General features: G+C 40.3%; 1 protein-coding gene across 2 annotated transcripts in view; it reads right to left on the bottom strand.

Annotated features, from left to right (window-relative positions):
• The window catches only part of LOC120807583 (metabotropic glutamate receptor 4-like), a 137,053-nt gene extending 121,194 nt beyond the window's left edge, over positions 1–15,859 (bottom strand). Inside the window, exons 1-2 of one of the 2 annotated variants that reach the window (XM_040159799.1) lie at positions 15,493–15,859; positions 5,482–6,540 (exon numbers count right to left, since the gene is read on the bottom strand). In XM_040159799.1, coding sequence (XP_040015733.1) covers positions 5,482–6,051 — 570 coding nt within the window. In that variant the 5' untranslated portion in view covers positions 6,052–6,540; positions 15,493–15,859. The remainder of the gene's footprint in view (positions 1–5,481; positions 6,541–15,492) is intronic. The other variant, XM_040159801.1, reaches the window with a different exon arrangement.
• Between the last annotated feature and the right edge of the window lie 2,144 nt (positions 15,860–18,003).

Below are 18,003 nucleotides of genomic sequence, written 5' to 3'. Positions count from 1 at the left end.
AAATCATTTTCTTCTACTTTTCTTCCTCTAAACGGATTTTTTTTTTTTACTCTTTTGTGGTCCCCGTATTACTGAAACTAGCCACTTCAGTGAATGCGAGATGGTCTGTCCAACCAGCAGTAAACTGTAATATCAGAACAAGGAGCCGGCAAAATGCTTTCCAATGAGCATTAAAGGCTAGAACACTTTGAGCTTCTTATTCCTGGGTCGCTGCCTCTCTATTGTGCTACTTATGCGCACCGCGGGATGAAACAAATGAATGAAACGAATTTGTAACAATACTTTTTCTGAACAAGAGCTAAACTTTTGCTACAGTTGAGGTGAAAAGGAAATCCCTGTGAGGACCTCCTGTTGAGATAAACACAAAATCGAGAGGGACAGACCTGATAGGAGACACTGTGTTGTGGGTGATGCGTGTCAACTTTTTGAGCGCATCTGCTACGCAAATGAATAATGTAATTGTCTGACATAATTTGTCTATGATCATGAATTACCTTTTCCCCAAATGCTTGTCACAGCAGCCCCCACTTCATGGTGAACTATACTAAAATGTTCTTGAGCTGCAGCTCCTGGTCCCTGTGTAACCGTTACATAAGGAGTAAAATATTCATCAAGCTGCTCCGGACCACATCTGTATGCAGCTGAGTGCTGAGGAAACACTTTTCTGTAAACCTGCTAACTGCAACGGGGAGGCTGTTGCTGCTGGGTTCGAAGCGGTTTGCGTGCAAATGTGCATGATTGCTTTTGTGTATGCTTATGTCAAATGTTTATATACATGTTATGTGTTTGAGTGGTGCGATTGTGTATATGGTGTGAGTGCATGTTTGTGGCCGTACAAGCATACAGTAATGTACACGTCTACCTGCCTAAGAATCTGCCCATCTTCATCAGTATGCTGAGTTGGTACGCGTGCGCATGCATTGCCTCCATTTAAAGCAAACATTTATGTCTAGCCACAGTGCTAGTACACCTGGTTATCCCCTCTGCTCTCTGCATGCCAGACCATGCAGCAAATGTCTTGCTGGTGCAGGGCTGTAAAGTTAAAACCCCTCTGGGCCATCAGCAGGTCCATCTGGACCAGGAGGACCAGCTGGAATCTGGCTGACCTGCGGATCCCTGGGAAGCCATAACTCAAATCCCCACCTAAATGACCACACACCTCTCTCCATTAAAGGTTTACTGTTTAATCTATCTAAATGACCAGACTGCTTTACATCATGTCAGGAGCTTACACTCTTTTTTGATTGTTGTAATGACTGTTTTTCAATTAGAGTGGATGTTGATTGATTGGTGACTGCCTTGGGAAGTGTTTGATTTTCAATAGTGCGACCCACAAGCTCAAGTGATAGTAGCTGAAGATAAACTGGCAAAATCTCCCTATGTTGATCTGCACACCTGCCGTCTGACTGGAGCTGCTTTCTCAACCACTGGCTGTCTGAATGTAAGAAGGCGGGGGGGCGCGCACTAATGTATACATTGAGGATAAAGAGGAAGGAGATCAGAGAAATCCAAATTAAATATGCAAGGACAAAGTTTACGTGCATTAATGAAGAAAGAATGAGCACTGTACTAATGACGAAAGATTTGAGGCTTCCATGTGAGAGTGGGATCAAGAACGTACTACTTGAGCTGCTCATTACTGTGGCCCACACCAACTCTTACCTGTGTGAGCATTCATATACACATATTTTATATGCGTTACACAGAAAGAAATATGGAGATCGTGCACAGGGCTTTGCATGCTCGATTATGTGTTTATCAGCGGGTATATGCAACGCACACCCATTCATAGACGCAAGCATTAACTAAAGAAAAGACTCACATACATACAGTATGTTAGACCACATCAATGATGCACAAAACTTAAGCATTTGTGTGCTCTGTCACACTGGGTTCACTCAGAATAACGCTGGGGGCCTCAACAAGCAGCATACATCCCATGTGGTTTGTAAGACTCTGGAATCAGGGAGATTATCAAATCACACATAGACTGCAGGCTGTTGTGGAATATTAAATTAACTAATGCACTAAAAAAAGAATGAAAAACCAAATAAAATCTCAGTAAAATCTAGGGTTGTATCCAAATCAAACTTTTCCCAATCGACTCACCAATTTGGGCTGACATTTTACTCTATTTAGTGAGATGTTTCCTGCTTTTTGTTATCTAATATTCAACAATCAGTATACCTTACCTAAAATTATGACTAATGCTATAATGGTCATGCCTCCACCCAATTACACTACAGTGCAGCACACGTACAGACCAGCCACCCCACACTAAACTCCTACAGTACAACAGCCTACATGTGAGGTGTCGCATTTTGCCTTGAGACTCACATTTTATTGGCTTTACCTACATCTAACACAAACATCATCTGTGATGTGAAAACACCAGAATTCCACAATGAAATAAAAAGTGCGTCCTAATCATGGCTCGGTAATAAAATCCTATTGCACTGGAGAGCGTCTCTCCTGCATGGCGCTGGCATAGGTGGCAAAGCGTTGATCACACTAAATGGCAATAGAGGAAGCAGTGCCAGAGGCCGGTCTGGTTCAGTAGCAGTTTAGCATTTGGCACCAGAGCTGAAAGCATCGGAGAGGGTGAGCAAAAACAAGGGTGAAAAATGCAGGGCATGCACGGCGCTGCTCTGCCTTCAATTTCCATGTCCTGTTTCTACAATTAACCATTATTTACATTAATTACTCAGCCATTCATTTTTTCAATTAATTTATAGTCTATAAAGTGTCAAAAATTGTAGTGGACTGATTAATCGTAATGATGTTAGTGCTCCCCCTTGTGTCAATTTCGCTTTTCTAAAATAAAGATGCTTAGAACTTGCCAGCAATAGAGTGACGTTAATAGCCAGCTAGCAGAACTATTCTCAAGTGGGCAAAGCTAACAGCACATGCTCTCAGCTGAGGCAGATCTGCTATCGTAAACGATTATTGGATAGTTAACAGATACCCAACGATAGTTACAGTCGGTTGCTAACGGGCTAGAGATCGCCTCGATTCAACAAATGGGCTTATGTTAACAGGAGTCCGAAAGCTAGTGTTAAGGTTATCAACTTGCCAGCAACGTTTTGGGAAACGAACGTTATGGGCTTCTAGTTAACATAACGTTTCGGCACTTGTGTATTGTGTGTGTGTGTGTGTGTGTGTGTGTATGTTACAGTTTTGGGAAGGCAGTGAGTTGGTTTCGAGCCCTGTACTATAACTCTCATGCACCCTCCTTTATTACCATCCGCGATGGTGTGGCTGGCCTTGTTTTCTCGTTGTAAGTGTGTGTGTGTGTGTGTGTGTGTGTGTGTGTGTGTGTGTGTGTGTGTGTGTCATCATGGCATAATGTGGAGACACTTACTGTAACAGGAACTACCACAGAGGCGGTACTGAGTGCTTTAGTAGGTATGTGTCTGTAGACAAATTTTGTCACTATAACAAGATCCCAACCATGCATGATTACAGTCACAAAACTTTACAGATCAAAATGAAGGCCGAGTTCGAAGATTGGTGTGGTCCAACCCATGAGAACTGAGTACTCATGTTTAAATTTTAATAAGAACTACAGCGTACTCGTGCAACTAGAGACCACCTTACGTTCTCACCAGCCGCGACGCCCGTCAACATGTTGGCGTTCTGACCCATGAATGCTCAGTACTGCCATCTTCAAAATGGGTGTAATCTTGCACAGTTGTGACGCTATCAAGGTGACAGAAATCTGTCCCCACACACACACACACACACACATACACACACACACACACAAAATGGATAGTTGGTGTGTCCAGGACCACATTTTGCTATGATGACACGCACAAATTCATGTCCAAATGCTGGAAGGCATCGCGGCTGCTGTGATCCCAAAATTTTGTTTTTTGATCACCTGAGAGAGAACGTCTCTCTCTCTGTGTTTATTTGCAGACTATGTGCAATTGTCAGTAGATCCTTCTCGCGATAGCAAATATGAACAGGTATGGGAGAGGTAGAGAGTGGGGAGATTGTCCACTAGTTAACCAACAGCGGATGGCGTCATTCTCTCGGACGGATAAAAAAATAAAAATAAAAAATGCTAAAAAATGGGTCATCAAATATAATTTAGCGGCCGTGATTGTCTATGTGCAGAAAACACTGGATAAGCTGTAATGTTTGGAAATTTTTTCTTGAAAAATGACTCTTAATTGAATATTTAAGTAGTCGGAGATTATATTTCTGTTGATCAAGTAAACGATTAATCAACCAACTCGTCTGTATTGCCATTATGTTTATGTTTACAGAATTTTGAGAACTTTGTAGCCTGCTACACCGTTTACCTGTGTTGCTCTGTGTATAATGATGTAGTGACAAAAATAAATAAATAAGGCAGAGGCTTTTACAAGATGAAGTTCTTATCTGCGGCTCCTCAGCTGAGGATTCGAATCATCAACGTTTAGTGGGCAGCCCTATCCAAATTCAGCCAGTAGTCTTTAAGCCCAGGATAATGACAGTAAACACCTGCCTTGGTGAGGAGAGACTGAACCAGCTGCAGGGATAGTTTTGTGACCCAGCCACAATCTCACCTCGCAGTACTTTTAAGCAAGCAGGAGGGAATATTGTTTGAATCAGACATGAATTTTCATGCGAGATCAAGGTGAAGGAAAACTTTGGAGTCCGGATTATAAACAGCTTTTTAACACAGAGGATTTGAAATACATTTTGAAGCTGGTTTTGAAGTCTGAGTGTTATCTGAGGAAGGCTCCGTCATTCTAATTACCAAAGTACTTGAAAAAAAAAAAAAAGCCACTACCTCACCAGGTCCCGCTGAAAGTGATTTGAGTTATATCTATGTTAAAATATGTAATTGCCCATGAAACAATTTCAAAAGTCAAAGAAAGGTGTATTATTTAGCAGTGAACCAAGCAGTAAATAGCAATCAAACTTCAATAATGTAGAAAGAGCTATTATGCGTGCCATGGGTAGAAAATAAAATGTGTGTTAAATAATTCATCAAATGTCTAAATATCCATGAACAGAACATATTTTTCCATAGTGTAAGCAGATGTAAACAGCACAGTGATTGGAAAAAAGGCTATGGGGTAAAAATGAAATCAAGCAGTATCCTATTAATCACATCTGTACTGTGACAGGCAATACCTCTCACTGCTTAGCAACCAACTCCTCCTGGGCAATAGTCAGAGTGATGAGATTTACCAAGGGATCTCCTTTCATAAAGTTATGAAAGTGTCCATAGTGTGGCAGCAGATATTTTACACATACCGTTCTCTCACACTGTTCAGCAGCTCATGTTGTGTATCAGCCGGTGTTATTAATTATTCAAACAAATGTATAAGAGGATCAATAAAGCAAAAATCCCAGCAAATCTTAGTTTTCATTTTCATACAGTATTCAAAAGCAAGCAAAGCTCCTGTTGTTTGTTCTGTGCATTTCGTATATTCTAAGAAGTGGAAAATCAAACCAAACAAGGTAACTGTGCCAATGCCTTACCTTAAACAGGCGTAGTATGTTGGCCACCATGATGGACACGGAGCTGGAGGATGCTCCAATGACCCCCACCACCCTTTCAGGTTTGGTGATGATAGGCGCTCCCCCGCCCAGACACTTGACATCTGTCCCATCCTTCTCGATCAGGGCCTGCACGAAGGTGAGTGACTGCTCCAAGGCGTGAGTGTCCCTGGAACAGGTGTCCAGGATACGTGCTCCCAGTGTGATGTTTGGGAGCAGATTATTGTCATTATTGATGCGGTCAAGGGCGAAGAGCATGGCCTCCAGTCTGTGTATGCCCTTCTCCTTCTTCAGCTCCCCACACGGCTTGCCATCGTGGCCCCTGGCATGTACTGGGAAGAGCCCACCTAAGGAGATATCCCCGTCTATGCGGATGGAGTTCAAATGTGTGTGTCCTGGCCCTTTGGGTTTGGCCGCCTGAGCGGCCTGGAGGGAGCTGTAGAGAAGCAGCAGCAGCAACAGCAGCAGCAGAAACAGGCTGTTTTGTTGACAGCCGGTCCGATCTGGTCTAAATGCCGGGGGTTGAAGCATGACCACGGCCTGAGCACACATGCAACACCGTACAACCAAACCCAGCGATCAGAAAACAGCAGGAGCCAGGTATTATTTTATGATGGCCAGAGGGTTAATTGCAATACCTCTTGAAGCAGTTGGCACAGAAAAGGCTTCCTCTCATGTCTCTCCTCTCTCCCAGGCATTCAAATAATGCAGAATATGAGCTTGGCTCTTTCACAGGATGTAATCCTGTTCTCTTCTCCTCTTTCACTCCCTCACTCCATCATCTGACTACAGTGGTGGGCAGATGCTCTTGTGTCTACTGTTATTTAGTGACTTGCCTATGGAGATTCTTCACTTGGGGCATTAGGAAGAACAAAGGTGAACGATAAGCTTTTTCTCTCTGTCTCTCCCTCCCTCTCTCTGTGTGTCTTCCCTCTCCACCTCAATCAGAAGTTTTTAATCTCCCCTGTTCCCCTGGGCAGGGATTTAGTGTATGTCAGAGTCCTCAGGCCTGCTTTGGTCCACAGGCTTCAGAGAGAATTCCTGAAAGATGAAAAAGAGAGGAGAAGTGAGACAGTGGACAGAAAACAGAAAAAAGGCAAATGGATTTGTATTGGTATGAGTATTGCAATAGCTCTTTTTTTTTTTTTTTTGCTTAACCTTTTTACTGCAGCATTATGTGGAATGAAGAGACAGTTCTGCTTCCAAACTAATTTCTCTCTCTTTCTATGTCTACCACTTTGAATTCAAAAGGTTTCTGTGGACTCTCAAGGCACAGTTACATCCCACGTGCTTCATTTTCACCTACCATCCTTGTCGGCGGACGCGCTAAGCCTCCATCACAATATTTCGACTATTACACATCCTATTTTTGCTGTTGATTTTTCGTCAAAACTGACCACTTGAAAAAATGCTGGCTGTTCCAGCAACAATACTGTGCTGGCGGCAATGGAGGTGGTAGTAGTTTGCTCTTCTGTCTGGTACTTTGCTACAAAATTATTATTTTCCAGAAAATGTATCACTGTTGGTGCCACATTACATACTTCTTCAAAGCCTGTCAAATCATTCGAAACATTAAGGGGTTTAAAGGGAAGTTCAAAAGGACTGAATGAGCTACTGATAAAGCTGATATCCATTTGTGCCACCTGGACCACTCCAACATTACCTGGGTATTTCTTCTTACTACAGGCAAAATCAATTACATGTATTATAATGGAATTCATATGTGGGTCTCAGTATCTTAGGCATGTCTAAGTCTGTGACTTGCAGCGTATAAAAGTACCACAAACCTTTGGGGGTAAGGTCTGAGAAATGAGTTTCGAAATTGTAATTATGCTATTACAGATGAAGAGCAGCTTTTATATCCAAAGTAGGCAAGAAGAAAAGTATCCACCTTAAGAAATCACTGCATTAAGCAAGCCGAAGCCTGATTCTAAGCAGCCATTAACACAGCAGGGGATACTGTACATTTTCGTACGTTTCATTTTTCAAACACGACTGAAATATCATCCAATCCCTGCTGCCTGTGATTTCACCCATGAAGGGACAGAAATATTTTATACATACTGAGCACGTATAGAAACAGAGCTTCAATACTTTGATAACCTAAAGTCTAAAACCTCATTTTCAGCTCCCTGATAGAAGTTGTACATAGGTTAATCTGTTTTGATGCGGTTCGGTTTATTGTTTCACTGTTGTGAGGGTTATTAGATGCAGGTTCTGTACAGATTGAAGTGTTGTAAACAAGCTCGCCAGGTACATAACGCAGATTTAAAGATGGATTTTGAGATTCTTAGCTCCATACTATGAAGCACATCAAAAACTCATCATTCCCACCATTCTCTTTTTTTTCCTTCCTCTGACGCACACGCAAGCACACGCACGCACACCTGCCAGATAGACTCACAAAATATGCCACTACAAACTATCTTGTATGTACATATCTACAACCTGATCATTCCTGAAGCTGTAATAGGCTCTGAAGGAACAATCTACCAGCACAGAGCCACAGAATAGGGCTGTAGACATTGGTTTTCCGGCGAACTGGGTTGAAGCCTTGGATCGGCAACAGCTGAGATTCATTGAGAGCATATTGAAAGTGACAAGGTCCTTTGAATACACCCAAGTATCTCCTACTCAGTGAGAAGTAATTTTTCAGAGTTGATTCACTGCAGGTCCGCTTTAACTGCTGCAGAGCAGATGACAACTGGAGAGCCAGCCAACTCACCTTACCCCCTGTAACCAAATACAGACCATGCGCGAGCATATCTAACATCAGGGCAAACGCTGAGGCGAAGGCGGTGGAGCTGCTGCTGCTAACATATCGTGGTATAGATAGGCAAAAGGAAAAAGGAAAAAAAAAAATAATACAGCTGTAAGCACTGAAGAGTTCAAATAAGAAACAGTTCTGAAAGACTGGAGATTTCAAGACAGATATTATCAAACTTTATGTTTGTACGAAGTAGAGCTTTTGGGGAGTGAAAAACAGCAAGCCAATCTGAATGAGTATCTTGCGTGCAACTGACAGAAAAACGATCTTACACCTCTCAAGATTACATCAAGCACTATCAAATTAATCATCTTGTTTTGTCTTGTTCCAGATGAATATCTTAAAGTGTTTTCTTCTTTGACCAGGATGTAGATAATTCCTTCTGTAATTTGAAAGATCTCAGTGCATTCAGGGTGGGCTGCCTATATCCTGTGAATAAATCATTTCAGAAACTACCATTACTCTGTTGAAACCTATGAATCCACTTTTAATCAAGCACCGGGGTTAGGGCACGCCACCTTTCAGAGTTCCATTCAACATGACATAATGATGTAGTAACTGAATCCAAAGTGCAGTATTAGCATACTCAGTGAAATCAGATTTTCACATTATCACTGTTTTCGGTGTATAGGTTATTTCCAGAACTCTGCTGTAAAATACTGTATGTAACAGATTCAATGCTGAGTCTCATTAAACAATTTTCAAGCCTGACACAATGTAGGTCTACAGCAGTTTTGGTTTGCTTTTGAATCACTGCGATGAACACAGTGCTCACAAAGAAAACAAGGGCACCAAATGAGAAGACAAAATGTTTGTGTATTTACAAATCAGCCTATGATGGCGTACCTCAATAAACATGTACAACAGAAACTTGAGAAAAGCAAAATGTCAGACAGCTGCAGTGATTACTGGAGATTTGTATCAGGAGAACAACCTTTACTCAGGTGCAAAGGCATATTTCAGAATACACTATGTGTTCATTTCTAAAGGCCACACAATAAACTTCAGGCAAATAAGTGGGTAGTTACATGGCCTTGCAAGCAACAGCAGCACTTGGATCTACAGGAAATCCTTAATTCACCAAAACCTGTTTACAATAATGTTTTTTAAACAATCTAAAGACATCCTGTGTTTACTTTCTGCACATTAAAGTTGTCTGTTTTGGTAACGTTATTAGATAAGAGTCAACTTAATGAGGGTTCTTGACTGAAATTCTATCAAATAAAATTATGATTATGAATGTGCACAGGAAGACCTAGCGTGGGTGTTGTTTTACATTGTACCCAGTTTCGCTTCGCCTACACATCTGTCACCATGACTTGTTTTCAAAATGCACAGACAATTTTGATATTTAGGAAGTATTGCAACAGTCTGTGGATAACTGAAGGGGGTCTACAGACGGTTTGTGCTTTAACAGAACATGAAGAGCAAAGTCATTGGGGAAGATGTGAACCAGAAAGATCTGCAAACAAAAATACTGCAGACTCAGGTTGCTTAGAGTAACAATGCTACAAACAGAAACTCTTTTCACTGAGAAATCTGCATCCCTTCCAATCACCTTAACTCGCCTGTCCTTACTAATGTACTTTCCTTGAAAAAAAACTTTAAATGTGTTTTCTTTGAAGCTGATGAATGCGTTCAGCAGACCGGCCGCTCCACCTTTAGACCTCCTCGTATGTTTTTAATCACTACAAATTAGAAATTTCACGGCTGTAGCCCAAGTATCAGTACTGCAATAGGAACATTATAATTACAAACAAGGATAAATCTGAAATATATGTATATTTATTTTCAGCAAATTATTCCCCTCTTCATGTTCTAAGACTTGAGCAGCTGCTGGATGGCGAAGCCAGCCAGGGAAACTTTTAGAGATGCTGTAGGTCTCCTCTCATAGATGGGCAGGACGAGCTCTCTAATTGACACTCCAGCATGTTGGTGCTGCACAGCAGATCAATAGGAAGGTAGAGGAAGACTGCCCTGAGGAACGTGAATTGAGAGAGCAGGGCTAAGCAGCATACGAGGACTGGAAAGCTTAGGAGGCCACCACTATGTTTCTACTGAAAGAATAAAATTAAGGAAATGAGCCCTAAAAAGGATGCATCAGTAAGGTCAATCAAACTTGCAATAATGCTCTCTGTTCACATTAGTGAGTGATCTGGCAGTAATACCTTACTTTTTGAGCAAAAAACCAGAACACTGGAATAAAACTTGCAATGCAAAAAAAACGTGCAATACACTAAACCGAGCTTGCCATCTGTCACTGATCTGCTTTTCATCCCCTCAACCCAACTCCCCCGATCCTGAACAAATCTGTCTCTGTTCTCATGGAGAACATTGGATGTTTAGTTTTACAAGCAGTTCTATTATATTGTTTCTGCTCTGCAATTTCAGTATCATATTGTGCAGCATTATGCTGCATTCCTGTACCAATCTCTAACCAGCCTCTACAGTTATAAACTACAGTTATAGTCTGGTATAAATAGTAAATTCTTAAGGGGTGAATGTTTATTTTCATTATCGATTAATCTGCTTTTTATTTCCTCTTTAATTAAATTAATGGTCTTGTGTATAAAATGTTAGAAAATAGGTCCAAAATAATGTCTTCAAATGTTTTGTTTTGCCTGCCGAACAGTCCAAAACCAATGGATGTTCAGTTTATCAGTGCAAGGACCATTATAATCATATCATATGCAAATTTCCACCACTGCACAGTTGCTACTCAAGTATGTGCATAACTTTGACAGAGTGAATCTTGAGGCCTTCATACGCCTCCATGCATCACTACAGAAAAGGTCTTGATGAATGGAGCCTTTTTTTTTGCCAACTGTCACACTACACATTTAAGACAAAGAGCTATCTTGATACCAGTCTGTGTTATATTTCACAACAGAAAGAAGCCTCCACTCACTGCGATCTGCGCAGCCTGAATGTGGGGTTTCTTCTCTCTTTATGCTCCAACGTTTTTTTAAAGCTGCAGCACCTCAGCCAACCCTTGCAGCCGCTGAGCGTAGTTTCTCTCCATTTTTGAATGCCCACAATAATAACTGACCACAGTTGTCAGAGTAAACAGCTGGGAAAGAGGAAACCACCTCTCAAAGCAGAGCTGGCTGAAGTGCACACTGTAATAAAGTGAACCAAATTATAGAAAATAACAGCTAAAGCTTTCAGGACAGTTATCGTATTAGCTGACCACATACTTTAGTTTGCTCCAATTATGACACTTGTTTGGTTCATTGCGCTTACATACTACAACCTTCAGCATTTTGCTAACTGGGAGGGGGTGTAAATGCTGTTCTGCGGTACAATTAATCACTATCAATTTCCACAGGACCTCTTCATACATCTTTTACTCAGTATGATCATCTGAGGGAAATCTGCAGGAATGAACATTTCTCCTGTTAATATTATTATAAATTCAATACAGATGAAAATTAATTATTTTTAGATTCTGAAATGAATTTACTAGTTAAGCTAGTAAACTGCAAGTGGTAATTGTGGTAAAGGTGTAACTTGTTACTTGTTTCTTTCCTAGTTCTATGTGTCTCGACATTCTGTACAACATATTTAAGGGGTGGAGAGTTGCCATTAATGATCATTTTCATTATTGATTCATCTGCTGCTGCTATTTTTCAAGTAATCGATGATTGTTTAGTCTATCAAATATCAGAAAACTGTGATGAACAATGTCAGAATTTTCCAGAAACCCCCGGTGACTCTTCAGATTGGTGGGTTTTTCCGACCAGCAGTCCAAACCCAAAGGTCTTCAATTTACAATGATTTAAAAACTGACAAAAAAAAGAAAATCTACATATTGGTGAAGCTGAAACCACAGAACGGTTGGAGTTTTTAACTGATAGGTGATACAAATCCATGCTGGCTAATTTTCTGTTGATCAACTAATCCATTAATCAACTAATCATTTCGGAGTGTGAAAAAGTAATTTAAGAAATAACTAAGTGATCATATGTGAATACTTCAAAAATATATTGATAAACAGTTTAATAACCGCGTTCATTCAAACTGACGGGATCATGTCCAGTATGATGTATGGATTTTGCACATCACTGCCAGAGGACTGAGATGGGAAAAACATTTTTACACAAAATAAATTGATTGAAATGATCCTAATCTCTTTCCCTTGACATCTAACTATTTTTATCACTGTTAGATACAAAGAGAGAGGGGAGCGAGGAGCTTGATTGTTGTTACTCTGGGGCACATTAATTACAGAAACAGCAAAAATGCAGTTGACAGTTGTGATTTATTCAGAACCCTGAGATATGTGGTAAATCTTGCTAAGACATGATATTATGCAATAGCTGACTGTGCCAGTTTGATTTCCCTGCCCTGAGAACCCTGAGGAAACACGGGTGCAATTTATCTCTTGACAACCACGGCAGAGAGCCGCTCCATTACTGTGCTAGCTAGGGAAATTTTAGGACATGCAAACAAGACTTATTAACACGCGGCCAGAGCTGTGCTTGTACAACACAGTGAATGGAATGTGTTGTTTTGAAGATACCGTAAGTGGTTTTGTTTACTTGCACTGGGGGCTTTGATTTGCTGGCTAATGGAGGGCTAAGATCACTGAGCGGCAGCTAGCAGGAGATAGATGGACTGAAATGTGAGAACGAGCCCTGATTCTTCTGCCCTGGGAGAGTGGAGAGAGGAATCTCATGCTGCTTAAAAAGGACGAGGAGGCTATGAGGGGAAACCAACGGGGAGTCAGAAGAGTATATTAAAAATTGTTGACTTCCCGTTCACTGACTGACTGATTCAATGACTATGATCTTGCTGTAACGATGAAAAACACACCCCCACATTCCTCAGTTCCTACCCTTCTTCTTTACAGAGTCAACCTACACTCTTGTTTAGGCTTTCCTTTTGGGGAAAAAAAAAAAGCACCAATACTACTTGGTATTCATCACTGCTACTAGGCTTCCTCCCTACAAAGCTTTCAATTTCTACCTATCATCACATGCACACCTTGGGGCCTGGACTGAATGTGACTCTGAGGGGAATCTTGAATCTACAGGTTAAAATGTATCCAAACGTCCCGGTCTCTCAAAGCCTCTGGCACTTAAGGCTGCGCTCTCTCTCCCTCTCTCACTCACTCTCGCCTGGTTAATGGTCCAGTGAAAAGATGGCATGAGGTGAACCATCTCCAGCCTCCTGTTGACTCTAAGTGGTGCCTTGTAATGATGCCTAGGATACTTCATCTTGTGAGTCAAATACACTTTTTTTTTTTTCTAAAACTCTTCTTTTTAGAATACAAACTTAAAACAGCTCAATATGTACATAGATGTAACGTGAAGACAGACTACATCACAGGCCATCACTGTGTAGCGTGTCCCAGAAAGTGTCTGTGTATAAGGGGGGGGGGTCCCACCGTTGCGCAGAAGGCTGCCACTTCTCAGACAGATTGATTGATTTACTGTGTCTGTTGAGCGAGACCTGCCTGCCTGTCAGGATTAAGGAATTTATGTCTTATCAAACCTGCGCCCCTGAGAGACCTATTTCCAACAAAATCACTTGGAGCTGCAACATATGGAAAACTAGGGCAGATCAGCAAGAACAAGTGGTTTTAGAAGTATAGTCTGTGTTTGTTAGATTGTTCAAGATAACGGGAACAACACCGTGTACAGTTGCGCAAACATCAAGTGCCTGAGTGAAAGCTGCGGTCCGAGGTCAAGTCTCTATCTTGCCTCAGATGTGCTTACTTAAGCTGAATCCTATCAAATCTCTTATCAAAACACTTCACATAAATTGTTGGAGGAAGAGAAAAGTGCAGGTCTTCTAAGACCGGAGACATCGCCTGCATCACCTTCACGAAACTGCACATACACTTTTAATTTCCTGCAACTAATACAAACAGGCATAAGACCCCCAAACTCTGGGAAGTAAATCCAGAACCAGAAGGCCTCCCTTCTGACTGAGTACAACTTTGTCAAAATCTTCATCCACAGGAAGGAACTTTTTTACTGCAGTGTATCTGAGAGAAGATACAGAATGTCCTGATTGTGTGAAAATTCAAGTGTCTGCACCTAACACTTTGAGAGACAACAGGGGACAAGCCAAAAAAAAAAAAACATCTCCTCATATTCCCACACACTTCTTTTAGAAAAAAATAAAATAAAGTAAAAACCAAAACAACAAGACAACAGACTTTCACTAGACTGTCATTCGGTAACACAGCAAAAAAAATTGGTATGTTGGAAAAAATAAAAAAAACTAAAATGTGTTAAAATCTAGCTTTAGTCCAACTTCAAGAGTGTACCTCCTTGGAAACCTCCTGGTTTTTAACCCAGGAGGACATTTAAATTTAGATTTAGATTTATGTTCAAGTCTGAGACCAACCTCCCCTTCACTTCAATGGGAAAGTGGTCTCAGACTTTTTGGACCCCACTGTGTACAGATACAAGACTTACTAGCTTCTCAAAACACAAAGCTATACAGCAGCCTGCCGTATATATCATCAGAATATAGGTCAAGAATAGAGCTGTGCAAACTAGTCAATTAATCAAGTAGGCAATTGATATGCAGCTATTTTGATAATTAGTAATTTAAGTCATTTTTAAGAAAATAAATGTCAAAAATACATCTGTCCAACCTTCTAAAATGTGAACATTTGTTAGTTCTTACAGAACTCTCTGTGATATTTAAATATCTGAGCATTGCACAAATGGCAGTTTTAATGTGTAAACTAAAATGTGAACATTTGTTAGTTCTTACAGAACTCTCTGTGATATTTAAATATCTGAGCATTGCACAAATGGCAGTTTTAATGTGTAAACTTGAAAATTAATCGGCAAATATTCTGATTATTGATGAATTGTTTCAGTCATTTTTTTAAGAAAAAAAAAGGTAAAACATTTGCTGGTTTAAGGTTCTTAAGTATGAAGATTTTATGCTTCTCTTTGTCATATATGATAGTAAACTGAATGTATTTGGGTTTTGGAAATTTGAAGATTTCCACCTGGGATGTGATAAATTATATACAATTTTACGTGTCTTAGACAAAACGATTGATGGACTAATCAAGAAAATAATCAACAGATTAATCAGTGATGAAAAATAATCGTTAATTCCAGCCCTGGTAAAATACAACAAACCACGCACAACATTCATTCACGGGTTTCATTTAGACGACGGTGCCATGGCGGGTTGTCCTGCTATCGATAAAGCCGACGAGCAAACGGAGAAGACAGATGAGCGGTTTCACTCACCTACTGTTTGAAGATGGAGACCGTTGTTCTTTGTAGCGGCAAAGTGTTTTGAATAGTCTCATACTTTCCCACTCACTGCACTTCAGTTCTTCTGAAACAGGGGACTCCATTAATACTTTAACTGATTTTGAGTGGCCAGGACCCTACTGTTCACCTGTTTGCTCCTCTTCTGCTGTTACCCCGTCGTCCCAGGTCCAGTTCCGGAGAGGAGATACGTCTCCCTTCAGGTGTAATTTTTTTGGTGAGTAGTAATTTTGGAAAGTATAATTTGATAAAAAAATAAAAATAACTAAATAAAAGTCTCCAGCTCTCTACCTACAGCTGCTGCCAGCTAACACACGGTGGCTAATAACCGATTTTAGCTAAAACTTCGGTTCGCTGTTGCCAGATTTGAGTGACAACACGTTGCCCAATCACAGCCTAGAACCCGCCCATTCTCCGCCATAGCAACAGATTTTTTTATTTATTTTTATTATTTTAAACGTACAAAAGTTTTTCGGACATTTAAACATTAAATGTCTTCACCGACACGAACGGTTTTAGCTCAACTTTTAGAAGAAATGTGGCGCATAATGTTGCCATGTATTCCTCGAGTTACATTGTATGACTTCAACTAACCTTAGCCTATAATTCACTGTGTTTAGGAAAATAAAAGTACGCCAATTAACGGTTCCTGATTGCTTTCTGACATTGGATGTACTGACAAACTACCAGTGAATTACTTTGAAACTGTAGAAAACGTAAAAACGTGATGATTCTCAGGCAGGTTCTGCAGTAAGACTTGTCTCTTTTTTTCTGGTTTCTGAGTGGGTTTCTGGCCTTTTATTCACAATAGACCTCATGGATAATGATACCCCTCGGAGAGTGTAAGTCACACTGAATCTAAAAATCTGTGTATAATGTCCGTGTGTTCAGATTTGACTAAGTTACGACACGATTTTTGTCACAAATTGCGGCAGTAGGGCGCTAAAGGTTTTAAGCGGCCTGCCTTAATTGCCTGCACGAGCTGTGTGTTTTCCACTGCCTTGCCAATTTTCCATTTGTTGGTTCAGATGACAATGAGGCTGGTTTAACTGTTTTTTGGCTTCCTTTCCCTCTGAATATAAAATTGACAGGCAATGAACACACTTTTCGTCTAGAAATCGCCGTTTCACCAGAAAGCAAAATTCAATGAAATTGGAGAAAGAGGATTACAATTTAATATATTTTAATGAAAATAATAGCTTGAATAACATCGCTTACAAAGTAGTTATATGCCTCTAGATAAATTCTGATTGTGATGCCCTTGATAATAGACAGTTAACTGGCGATTTAGCCAGCACTGGGAAAACACATCTTACACTTTATAAAACAGTCTTTTTGGAAAGTCAGTTTAATTGCAGTCAGGTTTTTTTTTAAAACCCACCATTTGACTTATCGTGCTTTCGGTTGGCTAGAACTGCTACTCCAAATGAATGCTAATGTTGATTTGTCCTATGTCTAGAGCTGAAGCAATTTGTCTGTGTATCGATTTGTTGACTGACGATTACCTCGTTTGATAATCGTTTCAGTCCCTTTTGCAGCAGAAAATGCTAAACATTCTCAGATTACATGTTTTCCCAATTTGAGGATTTACTGCTTGCATTAATTTACATCATTGTAGACTGAATGAATTTGGGTTTTAAAGTTTTAGTTGGATAAAACAAGGAATGTGAAAACATCACCTTGAATTCTAAGAAAGTACTAATGGTCATCGCTTACCATTTTCTGACATTTTATAGACATATAGACCATATCAGTTTATAAACTGATTAATCGACTCGTTGAAAAAATAATCAGCAGATTAATCACTAATGAAAATAATCGTTAGTTGCAGCCCTACTCATGATTGCTGGAAGTTGGAGTAACAATAACAACTTTATAAGCTTTTGAATGTGGTGGTGGCTGTGTATCTGTCAGCTTGTTTCGATGTATTTCATGTAAACGTTCTCTAGATGTAATGACTTTAGTGGTGAAATCACCCTGAAAAGACGATCCTGAATGTGCTGTTGCCACTGAACTGAAAACAAGTACTGATCAAGTCTGTAATGACGGTCTGTAATCCCACCAGAGAAATTTGGACAAACTTCAAAAAAGGATTTTAAAATTTCAACTATGACAGAAAAGAAATGAGGATAGTTCAATTTTTTTTTTTTTTTTTTTACACATGCTCCGACTAGAATTCATCACCACAGTCCCATTCATGCGAGGCGGCACCATCATCTGTATCAGACCATCTATTGACCAATACTTCATCCCTTTGCATTGCTGTATTTTTGAAATCAGATGCTCATTTTTAACCTGTAGTGACAGTGGAAATGTTTATATCTTTGTGTGTAGGACGGAGCATTTTCTTGCAACAGCCGGAGCTGGATCTATAGGCATGGATCTACAGAGGGACTTAATTTAATCATGCATGCGGGGAATCTTTATGAATAATTGACTAAATTATACTGCCCGCTCATGAGTGTGACCACCTGTTCCTCAACCTCT

Source organism: Xiphias gladius, chromosome 21 (assembly GCF_016859285.1).
Source record: "Xiphias gladius isolate SHS-SW01 ecotype Sanya breed wild chromosome 21, ASM1685928v1, whole genome shotgun sequence".
NCBI classification, from domain to species: Eukaryota; Metazoa; Chordata; class Actinopteri; order Istiophoriformes; family Xiphiidae; genus Xiphias; species Xiphias gladius.
Note: the sequence above shows the minus strand (reverse complement) of the source record. Positions and strands in the feature narration are given on the sequence as shown.